The sequence below is a fragment of the Trachemys scripta genome, chromosome 6 (genome assembly GCF_013100865.1).
Source record: "Trachemys scripta elegans isolate TJP31775 chromosome 6, CAS_Tse_1.0, whole genome shotgun sequence".
NCBI lineage: Eukaryota > Metazoa > Chordata > Testudines > Emydidae > Trachemys > Trachemys scripta.
The window spans coordinates 37347146-37365394 of NC_048303.1; the positions used below are offsets into that span (position 1 = coordinate 37347146).

General features: G+C 42.2%; 1 protein-coding gene across 6 annotated transcripts in view; it reads left to right on the forward strand.

The window, feature by feature from the left end:
• Nucleotides 1-18249, forward strand: part of RNF180 (ring finger protein 180) — a 144445-nt gene that overhangs the window by 43436 nt on the left and 82760 nt on the right. For all 6 annotated transcript variants that reach the window (XR_004646188.1, XM_034774133.1, XM_034774132.1 and 3 more), the window contains exon 4: nucleotides 291-1256. Coding sequence is in view for 5 of the 6 variants with exons in the window: in XM_034774133.1 (XP_034630024.1) it covers nucleotides 291-1256 (966 nt within the window). In the remaining variant the exon portion in view is untranslated. The remainder of the gene's footprint in view (nucleotides 1-290; nucleotides 1257-18249) is intronic.

The window sequence follows — 18249 nt, forward strand, 5'->3', positions numbered from 1 at the left end:
ATCCTCACTCTATCCACAACATTTTCTAGGAATATTTAAGAATATTTTTAAGCAGCTATATTTTGAAATGTGTTGTCTTTCTAGAGGTTTTGGTCCCGTCCCCCCCCCCCATTTATAAAGGACAGTTTTCAAAGGTCTAGTTTGATTTATGTTTGGTTTTGTTTTTACTGTGCAGTCTGTTTTTTGTCTCACAAAACAAAAAGTGGACCCCTTTGTTGGAGGAAAAAATAATCTAGTGGTTACTTTTTTTTTATTTACAATTAATTCATTATTTTTTCTCTCATCTATAGGCAGAGTGGATGATTGGAAAACTGAACTGCCCATTCTGTGGGGCCCGTTTGGGAGGCTTTAACTTTGTCAGCAATACAAAATGTTCTTGTGGCCTGTTTGCAAATATACATCTCTGCAAGAGTCGGATTGATTATCAGCCAGCTTGTTCATTTAGATTAGCAAGATCATCAGTAAAACACACGTCACTTTGCAAAGTTCCATCTGGTTCTAATAACAAAATACAGCACAGCGTGACAGGTGGAATTTTGGGACCCAGAAATCAAGGGCTTTCATACAATGCCAAAAACACAAATGGTACTGGAAGATTAACAGAAGCACTTTGCCTAGAGGTGAGATCAACCAGCTTTGAGATGAACAATAAAAAACTGCACTTCAAAGTGTTTAATAAAAAAAAAAGTCCTTCAGCTTCATGGCCTGTGAATGAGAGATGCACTGTAAAAACTTGTCATAGAAAAACACACAGTTTGGATTTGAATATCAGAGAGAGACATGTCTTGTTGCCTAGTTTGTATGGGGTTTCCAGTAAGGGGCCTATTTACCACAGGCAAAATGAAACACAACCCATTTACCCAAGAGGTAGCTTGCAATTAGAGTCCAGTAGATATAATAATTCCTTTCAGGGTCTGTATAATTCTGATACTGATGAGCTACCAAAAAAGTTTTCAGTTACTTCCTGCAATACATTAACCTGTAGAGAGACAGAATGTGACTGCAATTTTGAAGCTTCTAATCAATGTTCTGGGGATGCCACTGCTGACCAACTGCCTTTCATGATGGACCTCTCTTCATCTGTTAGTGCTGTAGAAGAGGACATTGGACAGCAACACATCACATCTGTTGATCTTCTGCAGCCTGCCAATTTTTCCTTGGTTGCTGTCAATCAAAAGCTAAGCAAAAGAGAGAGAAACAAGTTGAAAAATTTGAGGAAAAAACAAAGAAAGCGAGAAAGGTGGCTTCAGAAGCAGGTGAGTGTGTGAAAAATGACCCACAGCTTTGCTTGTACAATTTGGTGTGTCAGTAAGAGAGGAGCTTTAAGAGAGTTTTTTTTTTTTTAAATGTTGCCTTTTAGTGCATGTGAAAGATTAATAGTACTGTCCACAGCCAGGCATCATGAAAACAAAAGTTGTGGAACCTTCCTACATACTTGGTTTTTCCAGTTCAGTTTTTTCTCTACTGCAGCAATACTGCTTTTTGACTACAGAACCACATTTTCATGAATGGAGATTGCTAGTCTAGTCAGTTTCTGTCACATTTCTTGTAGTTTTATGATGTAGAAACAAATCTGCAGTAGTATTCTAATACCACAAAACTTACTTGATGTGACCAAAGCAAACTTGAACCCAGTTCTTATAAATTGCAAGCACTGACTCTCAGGATTTCCTGACTACAAAGTTAGCATGACACACTTCACAAAAGTAATGACCAGACAGGTAAAATTTGTAAAAGCGGTGTCAGAAGACTTACATTTAACTATTACTTATCAAATGATTATGTATAACAATAGTAACAGATTATTTTCAATATAAGAGATAACAGCCTTTAAGAATTTTTAAAAATTGAAGGGGTCTGATTCTCTGCTCCCTTACAGCTTTTGTGATATTTACCCATGTGCAAACGGGGAGTAAAATCCTACCATTGAGATCTGATAACATTTTACATTTGCTTTGCACAGGTGTGAGTGAAAGTCACAATGTGAAAGTCAGTAGAGAATTAGCCCCAAGAAGTTTGTTTTCATATATAATCTTTACATTCTAACTATTTTTCCATTGAAAATATCTCACTGATGAATAAAGTATCCAGCTACACTAAACTCTTTCTGATTAATTTTTTTTAATTATGTAATAGCAGTGTGACTGTAATTATAGTTTTCTATTTACTGAAACCATAAAAGGAAAGAACAGAATTAAAAGGTGAAACTATTTTTGTTTTACCAGGGATGGTCATGAGAGGTTTTACAAAATGACCAGGAACAGGTATTATAACAAACAACAAAGTTATTGCTAGGTCAGAGAAAATGAAGGAATGAGATTAATTATAATCTACTGTGTAATATAAATATTAATAGAACGTCTTCAGTATAAATTTCAGGAAGGATTCTAAAACTTCCAGCAGTAAAATAGCACATGCCTGGTAAGAGGTAAAAATAGGTATTATTCAGGTCAGAGATATAGTATCTACTCAAGAAATCACTGCTGTTTTTATGGGGATATGTAATTTTAACAATGCTAGGTAGTGACACCATGCTACTATATTTCAGCTATGGAATGTAAAGCCACTGTAAACCCAGTATTTCAGGAGTTAATAATTGGTTTAAACTTCATAGTGCTTAAATTCGGTACACTATACATACACTATAATTTTACACTCAAAACAAACTATTTGAATAGGCTGTACTCTTTTAGTAGTAGATATCAAAATGTAATATTAATTTTAGTAGTTTCAGATTTTTTTGTGTTGATTTTCTTTTAAGACAATACTATACTCTGGAATGAAATTCACCTGTTTGCCAGAGGGCCAGCACAAGGCCAAAGCACCACTCAGGCCGTACTCGTGAGGACTTACATGGTATATAGACCTTGCATTAATCCTCTGCACAAAGTGTATTTCACCCTTAATATATATACTATTGTATAGGCATAATTTCATTCCAATTGGATTAGGTCATGAGTCATTTAGACCCATTACAATACACTGTAAATGGAGCCACTAGAATACCACAAAAACTCATATTAAAATCAATGAATTGATTTCAGAATTGATACAGTGGAAAAAATCAGTCTGGATAAATGACTATGCAGGTGCAGCTGCTGTATTTCTAAGTTAAATACAGTGTTCCAACTTGTATCTCTGATTGGCCTTCGGACAAATCACAAGATTTTGCACTGTCCCATGAAACCAATCATAGTGCAGCTGCAATTTTATATTTCTTTCAAGGAGAGAATTCTCATTGCCATTATGTGACATTTTAAAATTTTTGTTTTGGCTTTAAAATACCTCTCCAAAATGAAGAAGGGAAAAAAAAAAAGCTTTTAAAACTTTGAGTGGGATTTTAAAAGCTAACCGAGGGAATTTGGATGCCCATTTTCTATTAATTTAAATGTAGATTAGGTATCCAAATCCCTGAGGTAGCTTTGAAAATCTCAGCCTTAATTGCTATTGCCAAAATGGCAGCTACAAGGACATTTTATGTGTGGAATTTAACAGGTTTCAGAGTGCAAAACCACATAAGACCTACACAGCCACCACACTTTTTAAAAGTAATGTATGTTAAGTTTCTCTCTGTAATGTCTCCCCCACTCCCTGCACTTTGAGGGCTTGAAGAACGAGAAATACATTTACAAAATTATCTTTCCTTTTTTTAACCCTCACCTCCCCAATTCCTCTCTATTTATATATTTGATGCATCAGAGGATGTTGTTACACATGATAAACCTACTTATTGAATGTTCAAATTCAGAAGAAAGTATTTAGTGATATGTGTAAACAACATGTTTACTTTAACTGAGCAGGTATTGGTCATATGTTGTTATGTTTGTTTTTTACATGGCATTGGTTCTCAATTATAGCCAAAACTTGATTTAGTATTTTAAATTTAATCTTAATATTTTAACATTTTACAGTGTAATACAATGAAAACACCAGTTTTTATTTTTAAAGGATTATCTGTATTATGGAAGCCTGACTGAAACCTAGGTTATCACACCTCTCATCATAGGTGCCGACTCTGGTGCTGGAGCACCCATGGGAAAAAAATAGTGGGTGCTCAGCACTCACTGGCAGCCCCACCGATCAGCCCCTCCCCAGCGCCTCCCACCCACCAGTGATCAGCTATTCAGCAATGTGCGGGAGGGGCTGGAGGGCAGGGCTGGCTTTAAGTCAATTCACCCGATTCCCCGGAATCGGGCCCTGCGCCTAAGGGGGCCCCGCTCCGGGGATCTTCGGCGGCATGTCAGTGGCAGGGGGTCCGCTCCGGGGGTCTTCGGCAGCATTTTGGTGGCTGGGGGGCCTTCAGTGCCACGGAAGCCCCAGAGCGGACCCCCCGCCGTGAAGTGCTGCTGAAGCCCCAGACTGCCGCTGGGTATTGGAATCGAGCCCCGCGGGTCATTAAGCCGGCCCTGCTGGAGGGAAAGAGGGAGGAGCAGGGGCAGGAAGAGGCTGAGCAAGGGTGGGGTGTGCTTGGGGGAGTGGATAGAACAGGGCAGGAATAGGCAGGGCGGGGGCAGAATAGGGGCAGGAAGGGGTGGGGCAGAGCGGGGGTGGGAAGAGGCAGGTGGGGTTGGGGCCTTGGGGGAAGGGGTGGGGCCTGGGCCGGCATCCCCGGGGACACCAGAAAGTCGGTGTCTCTGCATCTCATGGTGTGATAGTAGCCACAAAAATGGAAGCAGATTCAGTAAGCAGCAGGATAAATATTAATTGGGAGGTTATGTTCAGTATAATCTGGGAAAAAACTAATTTTGTAATGTCCTTGAATAAATTATTTGTTAGTTACCAGATTTAGGCCTTGCTGGAGCCACTGACATGGCTACAAGTATGAACAAAAGTAGACCGTAAACCAAAGTAGGCCTAGTTAGAGTAGTTTTCAGAGTAGCATCCGTGTTAGTCTGTATCCACAAAAGAACAGGAGTACTTGTGGCACCTTAGAGACTAACAAATTTATTTGAGCATAAGCTTTCGTGGGCTACAGCCAACTTCTTCGGATGCATAGAATGGAACATATATTGAGGAGATATATATACACATACAGAGAGCATGAAAAGGTGGGAGTTGTCTTGCCAACTCTGAGAAGCCAATTAAGTAAGAGGAAAAAAAACTTTTGAAGTGATAATCAAGATATCAAACTGTACTGGGCTAAGAAGTGTAAGAATACTTACATGGGGAGATAGATTCAATGTTTGTAATGGCTCAGCCATTCCCAGTCTCTATTTAAGCCTAAGTTGATTGTATCTAGTTTGCATATTAATTCAAGCTCAGCAGTTTCTCATTGGAGTCTGCTTTTGAAGCTTTTTTGTTGCAAAATTGTCACCCGCAGGTCTGTCATTGAATGACCAGACAGGTTAAAGTGTTCTCCTACTGGTTTTTGAATGTTATGATTCCTGATGTCAGTTTTGTGTCCATTAATTATTTTGCGTAGAGACTGTCCGGTTTGGCCAATGTACATGGCAGAGGGGCATTGCTGGCACATGATGGCATATATCACATTGGTAGATGTGCAGGTAAACGAGCCCCTGATGGCATGGCTGATGTGATTAGGTCCTATGATGATGTCACTTGAATAGATATGTGGGCAGAGTTGGCATTGGGCTTTGTTGCAAGGATAGGTTCCTGGGTCAGTGTTTTTGTTCAGTGATGTGTGGTTGCTGGTGAGTATTTGCTTCAGGTTGGGGGGTTGTCTGTAAGCGAGGACAGGTCTGTCTCCCAAGATCTATGAGAGTGAGGGATCATCTTTCAGGATAGGTTGTAGATCTTTGATGATGCGCTGGAGAGGTTAGAGTAGTAACAGTAGCTGACCAAGCAAACATATTTCTGAGAAGATGTCGCAAGAATACACAGACCTCTCGTAAAGATAAAGCTGGGATGTCAGGACAATGGATGAGGATGTTTTGGTCAAACTATAGATACATGGTACAAGGATGGTAACTAATATGGAATGTAATATGTAACTTGTTTGTATCAATGTATAAAAGGAGAGTGGAAGAAGAGGCATCTTTGTATTGGTTAGGGGACATTACGTTGAATGAGCTGATACCTTGTCACACTACATGCATTAGTGTGCTTATAGCCAGTGAACCGTGGTACTGATACCGTGCTTTGCTGACAATAAACTTGTCCGAGTCTTCGCCACTGAACCGAGCCTGTGGTCTTTCTGTATGATTAACATCAAAGTCTGCTGAAGCTGCAAGCTGTGCTAATGCGGATAACACTGGAGCTCCAGGAATAGCACAGGAGCTACACAGAGATACAAGAATAACACCAGAAAACAAATTGTTTAGTTTTATATGTACTATAAGGCTAATTTTCTTATTTAAGCTGAAGCACCTTTTATGTGAGTTTAGAAGGAGAGGCCATTTAAAATGAATACTCTAGATACTCAGGATGAAATTCTGGCCCCATTGAAGTCAATGGCAAAACTCCAGTTGACTTCAGTGGAGCCAGGATTTTAACCTGAGTACTCTAGTTTTCTCGACAGATACAAGCAATATTCACTTCTGTGTTTTAACATAACAGTTTTGAGAAAGTGATGCCTAGTTTTAGTTTTTAACCTATAATAATAGAGTTTACCAGCTGGGTCTTCATATCTTTGATGTGAATATGAAAGAAGAGTGATGGAATCATTTTGTTTCAAAAAGAGTGGGAATTATTATTGAAATCTGATCACTAACATCGCTGAGGATATTTCTTTTCAGTAGCTTGTCTGTAGATACTGTTATTCCACTGAAATCTCTTATCTCAAAAATGCCTCACTTGAACACCCTCACATTTGGGCAAGAATCTTCTACTGCCACAGGTTAAACAATCAAAACTTGAAATGGAAATTGCTATTTTTTTAGAGATTTTAGAAGGGGCTAAAAAAGGAATGCAAATCTGGTTCTTTAGTTGGAGAAGCTATTACCTATCCATAAGTCTATTTTTTCATTCATTTATAATTAGAATGCATGATATTTTTTGGCTGAAACAAATTTTTTTTGACGTTTTCCAAATGAAACATTTAAATTTGAAATTACTTGACTTTTCTAAATTGACTTTGATTTCATTAAAGTAACTCATTAAAATAACTCAGATAAAAAGAAATGTTTCATTTCAAATTGTAAACAATGTTTCATTCAACCCCAAATGAAATATTTTAGACTTTTGGAATGGCCACTGAACCAAAAATATCTGCACAGCTCTGGCTATAATAACACAGAGAGATTTTAAGGTATATCTGCTGAGTGGGAAAACTAAAAATTAGAGTTCAATCTTAGTTCTGTATTTTCTGACTTCAGAGTACTTGATTTCTCAACCTTAATGTTGCATTAAGGCTAGTCTTATGTATGGAATATTTAAATGATCATTTATAAAATGTGCTTTTCAGGCTCTCTAAGCACACGTGGCAAGGTGTGCAGTCATCACACCCCCATAAGAGTATGGACTCAGAAGTGCAAACCATACTTACAGAAATACATGACCTAGTCTGACGTGTCACAAAAGAAGAAAATCCTTCCTCCTTACCACCAGACCTCTTTCCAAGCTCCCTCCCCCCCCACTCCTCCAGTTAATCTGCGAACCCGACCCTTCTTCCTAGGCTTCCTTCACTGACCCTACCATGTCACCCCACTTTGTACCATCCTACTTAGGACCAGAGGATGTGGGTAGTGCCACAAGTGGACTTGTGTTTTGAACAATGAATTGTTCTGTGGTGTCTCAGTGCCATGATTTTCAGCTTGCTTGTCACCACATACTTAGCAATCAGATGATAAAAATTCACAAAAATGAAAGTGCATAAGCTTATAGGGGGTTGATTGAAAGAGGTTAGATCAGGAACATCTCACTGCAGTGCTCATTGTGGGAGTCTCTGTGTAGGACTTTTTCCTGATGTGAGGTCAATTTATCCTAATCCTTCTCTATACAAGTGTATTGTGTATTTCATTTTTATTTAAACCTTTTCCTCCCACTATCAGCTTGAGAGAGAGAGGGGGGGGATATATTTTCAGACTTTGGACAAATTCATCTGTAAATGCAGAGGTTTATTCTCTGGGTTTAGCCCATTGAAGGCAAGTGAATTTTTCCTGTGGTACACTGTGCCAGTCCCTGTGGAGCCATCCCCACTGCAGCCGCTGGCCCCAGCACCTCGCCCATCTGATCTGCGCCACACTCAGCCCCCACCTTCCAGTCCATCCTGCCCAGGTGCAGTGTCACTCCTCATTCCGGAGGGGGACATGGGTTGCTGAAGGTGGGGCAAGGCGGGGTAGGCCTCCAGGAGAGAGCCCTGGTGCAGGAGCCAGCCCCACAGCTGTTGTGAGAAGCAGCAGTGCTGGCTGCCCTACTGCCCAGTGTGCCCGCTCAGGTTTAACCCTGTGGCTGCAGGGTCAGACCTGAACGGTGCTGACACCCTTCTTCCCCCTACCCCACCCTGAATACAGGGATTACAATGCCACTCACTCAGTTTTGGTCCTATGACAGAGGGACTGCAGGGCCAAACCTGAGTGGTACGTAATGTGCATACAGCTTGTAGGTACCATTGCCAGCTATTGTGGTAAGCCAGACTATATTAATACATTTTGTGTGTTAGAATGAGGTACATGTTACAGTGTTTATAATTGTGTTAAAATTCATCAGCCTTAAATCATAAGTAGTCTGTATAGAGAGTTCTATAGAGGACTGCATAGAATGAGGACTGCATAGAATGAGATGTAATGGCTAAATTGTGTTTTTTAACAGCAGGGGGCACCAAACTTCCTCTAACTACAAAATGATGGAAAACTGTTAACTTCCATCAAAGAACAGCATACAGTATAGTTCAAGAAACAGGTTTGGTACAGTACTGTATATTGTTAGAAAGGTAATAAGAGTACAACAGTTACAGTGTTTATTTCTAACAATCCTACGTTTTAAGAATAACAGTGGTGCTTCTTACTGTTACTATAGTCAAGAATCTGCCAGATTTCTATTGTAAGATGTCTTTATTAAGGATCTTGTTATATATGTACTTATACCGAAAGTGTGCCCCGGCCTGAAATTTATGATAAAATGTCTAAAAGAGCTCATCCAGGGAACTGTCTTTTTGCCTTTCTTTAAATTTGATTTTATTTGGTTTTACAATTGTTTAGTTACAGAAAGAATATGTGGTTTGTTTAGAATTTACAGCATCTCATTGGAAAGGGTCATTGAAACTCAGGTCAAGGAAATGTGTTGGGCTCTTGGCTTTAATTTATAACTTGACAACTGATATGTGTTTTTGTATCTCTTCAATAATATATTGAAGCTAAAAAGTGTCTGTCTTATAAAGATACATGTTGATCAATTTTTAAAAGGTTAGTTTTTATTATGCTATTAATGTTAATTTAAACTCAGATTAAACAGGTAGATAAGAAATTATGACAGCTTTTAAAATGCAAACCTTGGCAAGATGGTTTTGTGATTAAGATGCTGGACTGAGACTCAGGATGACAATCTAAAAATTTGGTCATTTTGGATGAACCAGAATCACCTCTTCTGATGGGTATTGAAAGACTCTTGGTATCGGACTCCCGTTTCTTGCTGGTATTGAACCATTCCCTGACACAGACATGCTTTCTGGTGCCCAATCAAATGGGTAGACTCCCTGTCCCAAATTAATGATCATGTGCCCTATCTCTCCCCTGGACTATGATGAGAGAGCTCCTCTGACTGCCAGATTTCTGTTCAGGATTCACTCAATTACCAATCCAGAGCTGCCTCTCCCAACACCTTCTCCATAAAGGAATCCTCAAGGCACAGGCCACCCCTTGCTCCTCCTGGTCTGAGCATTCATGGGTGCCCCCTTCCTTCCCATGTGAACCTCCCCACTGATCATTCTGGGTTGCATAGGCTATCTGTAGGGAACAGTTCTCCTGAGCTCCTAGCTACACTCATAAAGAGCATCAGAGGCAACAGATCTCTCCCATCCAGATCTCTCCCATTGGTCATCTCCTCAAAAGGAGTCTTTTGAGGATCAGTGGATAGATGTAGCTTTTTATCAGCCCCTGCCACTAACGTCTCTTTCTCCTCACCTGATGATGCAGTGATGCCACCATCCCACTCAGACATGCATGATTTTAAGCAATCTTGGGATCTCATGATATTGCAGATTCTCTCCAGATCCTGTTGGAAGAGATTAATGAGTTTCAGCATAAACTGATTAACATCCTTCGTACTGCCTCCATTGGTAAGATAACTCTGCCTACAAACAAGGTTCTGCTTGAACTTGCAAAGACAGTTTGACAGAGTCCAACTACCATACCCTCTACTGCAGGAGAGCTGATAAAAAACTACTGTGTTCCCCTTAATGGATCAGAGTCCCTGTATTCAACCTCATGCTCTTAGGTAGTTAATGCAGTCAATGAATGTAATGAGCAACACCACTTTAAGATTCACCTCTCATGATAAGGACCAAAAGAGGTTAGATTTGTTTGGCCATAAAAGTAATTATTCTGCTTCACTACAATTTAGAATCACCAAGTAACAACTCCTGATGACAAAATACAACTACACCAACTATGGGAAGTTCAGTGCCTTTATTGACCCATCTGCCACAAGAACAACGAGAGCAATTTCAGGCTATCGTCAATGCAGGCCAGTTGTTAGTGAGGGCATCTCTTCCAGCATCCCTGGAAGCAGCTTACATTGCAGCATGCTCAGTATCAACAGCAATTGTTATGTGCTGTTTCTTGACATCAGTCACTGCGGATCCTGAGAGAGTCCACAATACTGTTGGGGATCTATCCTTTGACAAATCCAAACTATTCAATGAATCCACTGATGAGTCCTTGCACTCTTAAAAAAGATTCCAGGACTTCCCTCCAATCTCTTGGAATTTGCATGCCTGCAATTAAGAGTAAATTTAGCAAGTGACAAACAGCACAGATGTCTCACCCCATTCACTTCCCAGTTGCTATGACCAACATGTCTTGGGCCAGGGCCCATAGGATTCATGGGAGCAACCACACTCCAACCCTCCACCTGGCAGCCTACTGACAATTGCTTACCTGGGACCTACAAAGCCCAGCCCCAGGGTGAGGTCTGCCCTTGATATCCAATTGACAGAGTCCCAGAGCAGCAGATTGGCCGCTGGCTATACTTAAGCCAGCAGCAAAAACAGGAAGCTGTCCAGACAACTGGGATCCACCCTGCTTTGGACTGTGCTTTGTGCATCCAGCTCCTGCAGCTTGATTTCCTGGCATCCCGACTAAGCATGAATCCTGGCATATGACTTGTGGTTCTGATCTCCAGTTTCTCCTACTTCAGACCTCCCGGTATCCTGATCAAGCCGGTTCTTGACTGCCGTCTCATGATTCTGGACTCTGGCTATGACTACTAGGTCTGGCCACCCGCAACTGCAACCCAGTGACAGCTTTTTAGGACCACAGTAACTCTGCAGGGCTGAGCCTGGTGTAAGAAGGACGGACCCAGCAGCACCACTGTGGCCATCAGAAACTTCAGACTCCCAAATGGGCCCTCCGCCTCCAGGTGGATAATCAAGCACTGCAGGCCCAAGTTATGCAGCTGACCTCGGACAACCAGCAGCTGGAGGAGAAAATGAGGCAGTTCGGTGTTGAGAATACTGTGCTGCAAACACAGCCTGCAGCATCTTGCCCAAATAGTTCAAAGGAAACTGCGAGCAGTTCTGGGTTTCATGAACCAATGTCACTTTCTGTTTCTCATGTGTCCCCAAAGTGGCCTTGGTAATCAGCCTGCCTACAGGAGATGCATTCAACTGGGTCTCCTTCTTGCTGGAAGGCCGTAGCTCAGCACTGTTGAACTGTGATGGCTTTCTTCAGTCAGAGTCAGCCATCTTCGATGACCCGCACCGAGCTTGAATGGCCAAGGCTGCCCTAAGGGGACTCCAGCAGGGGCAAGCCACAGTGGCCTCCTGCCGCATGCCTCTGCTGCCTCACAGCAGATACAGAGTGGAACCAAGAAGTGCAGGTGTACCTGTTCGGATGGGACTTTCAGGAAGAAATCAAAGATGAACTGGTCTGCATAGAGAGTCCTACAGGCCTAGACACCTTTGTGGACCTTACCATCCGCATAGATAATCAGATGCAAGAATAAAGGGTGTTAGCCAGGAGCACTTTCAAAATCAAGTGCTTCCCCTTTGGACTCCCCACCACCCCCAGCAACAAAAGTTTTAGCAGTTGTAGCTGTTCAACAACGTCAATGGAGAATAGTTGTCTTCCCCCGTCTTGATGATTGATTTCTTAAGGCCCCCTTTTACAGCAAAGTTCACATTGCAGCGAGAAAGGCCATAACTCTATTCGACATGCTGGGACATCAACTTAACAGAAAAAAGTCCACTTTGCACCAGTCCAATGTATAGTTTATCGGAGCTGTCACAGACTCCACAATATTCAGGGCTTACTTACCAATGGACTGGTTTATAACACTAACAGACCTCATTTCTCAGGTTGAAATGAGTCCTCAGACAACAGCCAGAATGTATTTGCCACTCCTGGGCCATCTGGCACTTTGACAGTACACACCAGGCTAAACCTTCATCTCTTGCAGGTTTGGCTGAGGACTGTTTACACCCCCAGTAAATACCGTCATGGCAAATTAGTTTTGATTCTACAGAAGGATCTAGGTTCCCTCAATTGGTGAAAGAACCCAGTCAAAGTATGTTCCAGACTTCCCTTCAGTCCCCCATCTCCCTCTGTGACAAATGACTGATGTGTCTCTTGTTGGATGGGGAGCTCATCATCACAGTCAAATTGTCTACTCAATAATCCATTCCTCACATCAATTTACTGGAACTCAGAGCAGTCAGATAGATTTGCAAACACTTCCTACCTGTGATCAAAGGCTGATCTGTAAGAATATTGACAGACAACAGAGCCCCCATATACTATATAAATTGCCAGGGAAGAGCAAGATCAGTTTTTTGCTCAATATTAGAAAATAATCAACTGGAAAGATGTACCCGCAAAAGTGGAAGAGGTTCCATCACTGGTGTTTTGAACAGCACCTTCTGAATTTGAAGAACTCTGGGCTGTCTCTGAGTTCTGTTAGGGTTCATCCAGCAGCAATTACAGCTTTCTACTCCATAGTCAAAGGGCTCTCAGTCTTCGTGCACCCTACCACCTCTCAATTTATTAAAGGATTATCAAACCCTTTCCCCCATGCTAGACAGCCTTATTCTGGCATGGGATTTAAATTTGGTCCTTAATTCCCTGATGAGGCCTCCCTTCAAACCACTGGCTAAGTGTATCCCCTTCTACACCTCTCCATGAAAATTGCATTCTTAGAGCCTATTACCTCTGCTAGGAGACTTGGAGAATCAGGAGCTTTAATGGCTGACCCTCCCTACACCACCTTTTATAATGAAAAGGTATCTTTCTGGACATAGCCCCGCTTTTTACCTACGGTCACCTCAGACTTCCACATTAACCAGGTCACTAAGCTTCCAGTTTGTACCAGAAACATCTCCAAATTAGAGAGGAAGCTGCTTGTCATACCCTAGATGTCAGAAGAGTTTTAGCCTTTTATTTAGAAAGGACGCAACCTTTTAGGGCCTCCCCCAGACTGTTCGTCTCTTTCACATATAGAGTTAGAGGGTAGCATTCTGGTATATTTTATACACTCTTGTTTAAAAGTCAAACATGGACCCGGGAAAATTCCTTTTTTCAAACATTGTTTGGAATTAGGTCATGATATAAAATTTGGCAAAATGTTTACATACCACACTTCTAATCTTATGAGGGGCTGAGCATCCTCAACTCCTATTGAAGTAAATAGGAGTTGGGCACTTGGCATTTCATTGGAGTGGGCTTCAAAAGAAACAGCTTGATTTTAAACAAGGACTTGCTAAACTTTAAGAGCACACATTTTTGATCAGTAATAGTTTTCTTTTTGGCTCTGGGAGTAGTTCTTTTTTTCTGTGACCCTTTTTAATTTAGGAGGCACTGCATGCTTCTTGCATATAGAACAGAGTTGTTATAAGTGGAGAAAAGCGCTCAACAGATGGTAAAAAGAAAATCTGCAATACTAAATGAATTTTGTAGAAAGAGTTTTTGCAGAAGGCCTTATAATTTGATTGTGTGCCAACAAATGAATGTGACTGTTCTCAGTAGTATATAATTTATGAGAAATCATTTTGAATAATTTTTCATTGTTTTGAGGCTTGGTTTTCAGATCTGGGCTCTGTTTTTGTAGGCATAATTTTATACACTCAATTCATGCATACTTTCTCCAAGCAAGTCACTGCAGATGCACAAGTGTGCGTGCATAACAAAATTCCATCCACAAAAATGGAGGCATGGCTTGAAATCCATGAGGTAACGGGAACATATCAATACTGAGATAATGTATCTTTGAATATATACATGTGTAGCTTCTTTGTATCTCTTGCTTTTTTGTTTTTTTGTTTTTTTGATGTGATGATTTTGAAGTTAAACTGCATTATTCTCCAGAGTTACTTTTTCAAATCCTGGGCCAAATGAACCCCTGGTGTAATTCCAATGATAGGCTTTGTTTTATTTCTTATGTATATATTTTCAGTAGTTGTGCAGGTGTCTCGCCATTAGAGCAGGAGCTCTGAGAGGTATTTTGTGAGGTGTATGCTCACCTTTTGGGGGGGTTGCATTGTGTGCTCCTCTTTGTGGCAGGCCACATTTGCTGTCTGCAATGGCCCTGTTTCCTTGCTGCCCCTTTCTGGGATAGTTTAGCATTGCTAATTTGCTGCTGCTCTTGTCATCAGAATAGCAGAAATACTGCAATTGTGCTCAGCACTGCACAGGTTGGGTGGAAGACTCCATCATCTGCCACCTTTCCCATCATTGCAGAGCCTGAGAACTTGCTGGACATAAATGAGGCAAGGAAGAAATTAAGATTTTTTGGGGCCTGACCAAAGTTCTTTCATATTAGCATATATTTCATTGATGGCAGTCAGCTTTGAAGTCAGGCAGTTTATGAGTGACATATTTGCTGACCCATCGCTGTGTGTCCAAAATAGTGTTGATGAAGAGTTTAGGGTAGTGGCTCTCAACATTTCCAGACTACTGTACCCCTTTCAGGAGTCTGATTTGTCTTGTGTACCCCAAGTTTCACCTCATTTAAAAACTACTTGCTTACAAACTTAGATATAAAAATACAAAAGTGTCACAGTACACTATTACTGACAAATTGCTTACTTTCTCATTTTTACCATATAAACCTCTACCCCGATATAACGCAACCCGATATAACACGAATTCGGATATAACGCAGTAAAGCAGCGGCTCCAGGGGGGCGGGGCTGCACGCTCCGGCGGATCAAAGCAAGTTCAGTATAACGCGGTTTCACCTATAACGCGGTAAGATTTTTTGGTTCCCGAGGACAGCGTTATATCGGGGTAGAGGTGTAATTATAAAATAAATCAATTGGAATATAAATATTATACTTACACATCAGTGTATCGTTTATAGAGCAGTATAAACAAGTCATTGTATGAAATTTTAGGTTGTACTGACTTTGCTAGTGTTTTTTATGTAGCCTGTTGTAAAACTAGGCAAACATCTAGATGAGTTGATGTACCCCCTGGGTATTTTATGTTTTTAAGCAGCAAATAAGCAACTAATGTATTTTAGAGTTTTAATACTTTTTAGTAACATGGTAGGTACTGAATAAATGTAATGGAGGCCTTCAGAGCTAAAATCTGGACTGCATAGGAGTGTAATAGAGAGCAGGAACTCAGTAGCAATACTGCATGAACATGAAGGAAGTCCTTAGAAAATTTGTTGAGATCTTTAATTGTTGGAGTGGCCAAGAGATACCTTTCTCCCTAGTGAAAAACAATTTTGTTTTACATTTGAGAGAGCCAAGTTGAGCTTAGAATGGCCACACTGCACATTCAGTGGGGTGGGGAACGTTATCTGGCTTGCCAGGGAAATGGGTATACCTCCTAAAGGGGTAGAGAAGCACAGAGGTTGCTGCACACACTGCGAGTCAGTGTGGGGATGCTCACTCATCCCCCAGGTGACCAGAAGAGAGGGGAGATTATATAGGTGCAAGCTGGGCGGGAGAAGCCCTCTTTCACCCAGACCAAGTGGAACAGCAGTATGGATTGGTCCTGCTTTGAGCAGGGGGTTGGACTAGATGACCTCCTGAGGTCCCTTCCAACCCTGATATTCTAGGATTCTATGGAGTAGCAAGGACTCTGGCTCTGCAGTGTGCATGGTGCCGCGTGGGAATAGGACATTGAGAGTGGGGAAAGGGGATGGAATTCCCCCCCCTCCAGACCACAGAGGGCGAAGCGGGTGGGAACAGCAGGGAAGATGAGTCAGTTAGTGAAAGAGCTCAGAGCTGTATCAAATCAGCGGGGAGGGGGAAAGGACCCCAACCCACCCATGGCTGCTGTAGCAGGCAGGCTGTGGGAGTAGGTGAGAGGGATTGGGTTTCAGGCTTTGCTTCAAGCCAGAGCAGGTAGGCAAGAGGGAGGGGTACAATGACTTCCCCCTTCCAGCTAGGCATAGCAGGAGTGCTAGAATAGGGAGGGGAGGGATTTTCAAACCCAGCACAGGATGACCGGAGTGGGGCTAGAGAGGCCATGGGGGGACCAGGTGGTGGGATCCTCACCACTTGGGCTGGACTGGGGTTGGAGGATCTCAGGCTGGTTTGTCGGTTAATCAAAGGGAATCTCCTTCAGGAGAAACAAACACCCCTGTGGGTGAGCTGACTGTGTTTGCAGGTGGGACAGGCACCAGAGAATTGATTCAGGTGGTCCAGGCAGTTGCTTTTCAGATTGTTTCCACAGCACTGCAGGGCTTGCAGGGTGTAGTGGGTTGCTCAAGAGCCAGGACATTTGGTTCAACAAATTGCAGGAGAGGAGGGTGCTACGGCTGGCAGAGGCAAGTGTGATTAGCACCAGATAGAGCTTGCTGGGGCAGGGTGTGCAGGTGAGCCCTTGCCACCCAATGCGGCAATGGGTGTCTGTAGGGGGGACCTCGGTGGGGTTCAGGGATCTGGCTCACTTTTTCTGGGGGACTTACATGGGGAAGGGGAGGTTGGACCGAGCAGGGAAATAAATAGACCTGGGGGAGGATCGGGAATCCTTGGTGCTGTATCAGAGATGTCTGGGGTACACACACCTTTTGCAGATCCTAATGGTATTACACAGCTGCTGCAAGCTAACCTGCAGTTATTTCAGCAGCTGGGAGCACACATGGGTGTGGGATTGGGAAGGGGTAGTAATGGAAGCCCAGCATGGTCCTGAGTTTGGGAAACAGGCGATAGGTGGCGTTGATCCCTTGCCAGGGGATGGGAGCCCCTAAAGGTGGGAGTTTTCTGGGCATCTTTCGAATCACACATTAACAGAGACTGTAAATTTGTGCGATAGAATTGCTGCCCCAAGGGTTGCAGGGGGCGGGGGGGGCTGTGTGTGGTATCAATTATGCTTTTTGACTGCTGCCAGTGCATCCATCAGACTTCAATCTTTTGGGTTTCTCTTTTAAGGAACAATTTTTATTTTCCTAAAGCTATGCCCCCCATGGGATGTGCAATATCATGTTTGGCATTAGAAAAATATAGTACATTGCTACACTGAACAAAAAATGGTCTAAAATGTACTATTTGCTGTACATTTTTTAGACTATATTTTGTTCACAAGCAGGGCGAAGTTGGACAAGTATGTTAATCTGTTGGACACCTTTCAGGCCTTTGCTAAAAAATTGGGGGGTATTCCTATCAGAGTTAAAACCAGAGGGACCTTCCACTACACTGACCTACCTGTGAAACGAGTTAGATAAAGGCTGCCAGATTGCGGCTCCCTCAGGATAAGCTTCAGGAGCTACTGAGCTTGCTTAGGAGAGGTATAGGGGGCCCAGAAAGTTACACTTGGTGAGCTGCAATCTATTAATGCGCACCTTAACTTTGCCTGCCGGGTGGTGGCCCAGAGCAGACATTCTGTGCCTGGCTGGCAGTGGCCACTACAGGCATAGCAAGACCTCACCGTTTTATGAGAATTACTAGAGAGAGGAAAGGATTTGGAGGTGTGAAAACAGTTTCTGAGCCATTTTAATGGTGTGTTGTTATGGAGAGAGGAATGGTTACTGGAGGTTGATTTAAAATCAGCTTGGGTGCTTTGGGAGCTATGCGTTTTGGGGTATTTTACCAAGGCAGTTGGTGTACCCAGCAATGGCCCTCCACCTGAATGCAAAAAGAGATAGTGCAGGGCATGATGTTTCTGGAATTTTTTCCCATTTTGGTTGCAGTGGTTACTTGGGGGAACAGAGTTTGCTAATAAAGAGTGTGTTTCTGGTGTGACAACAT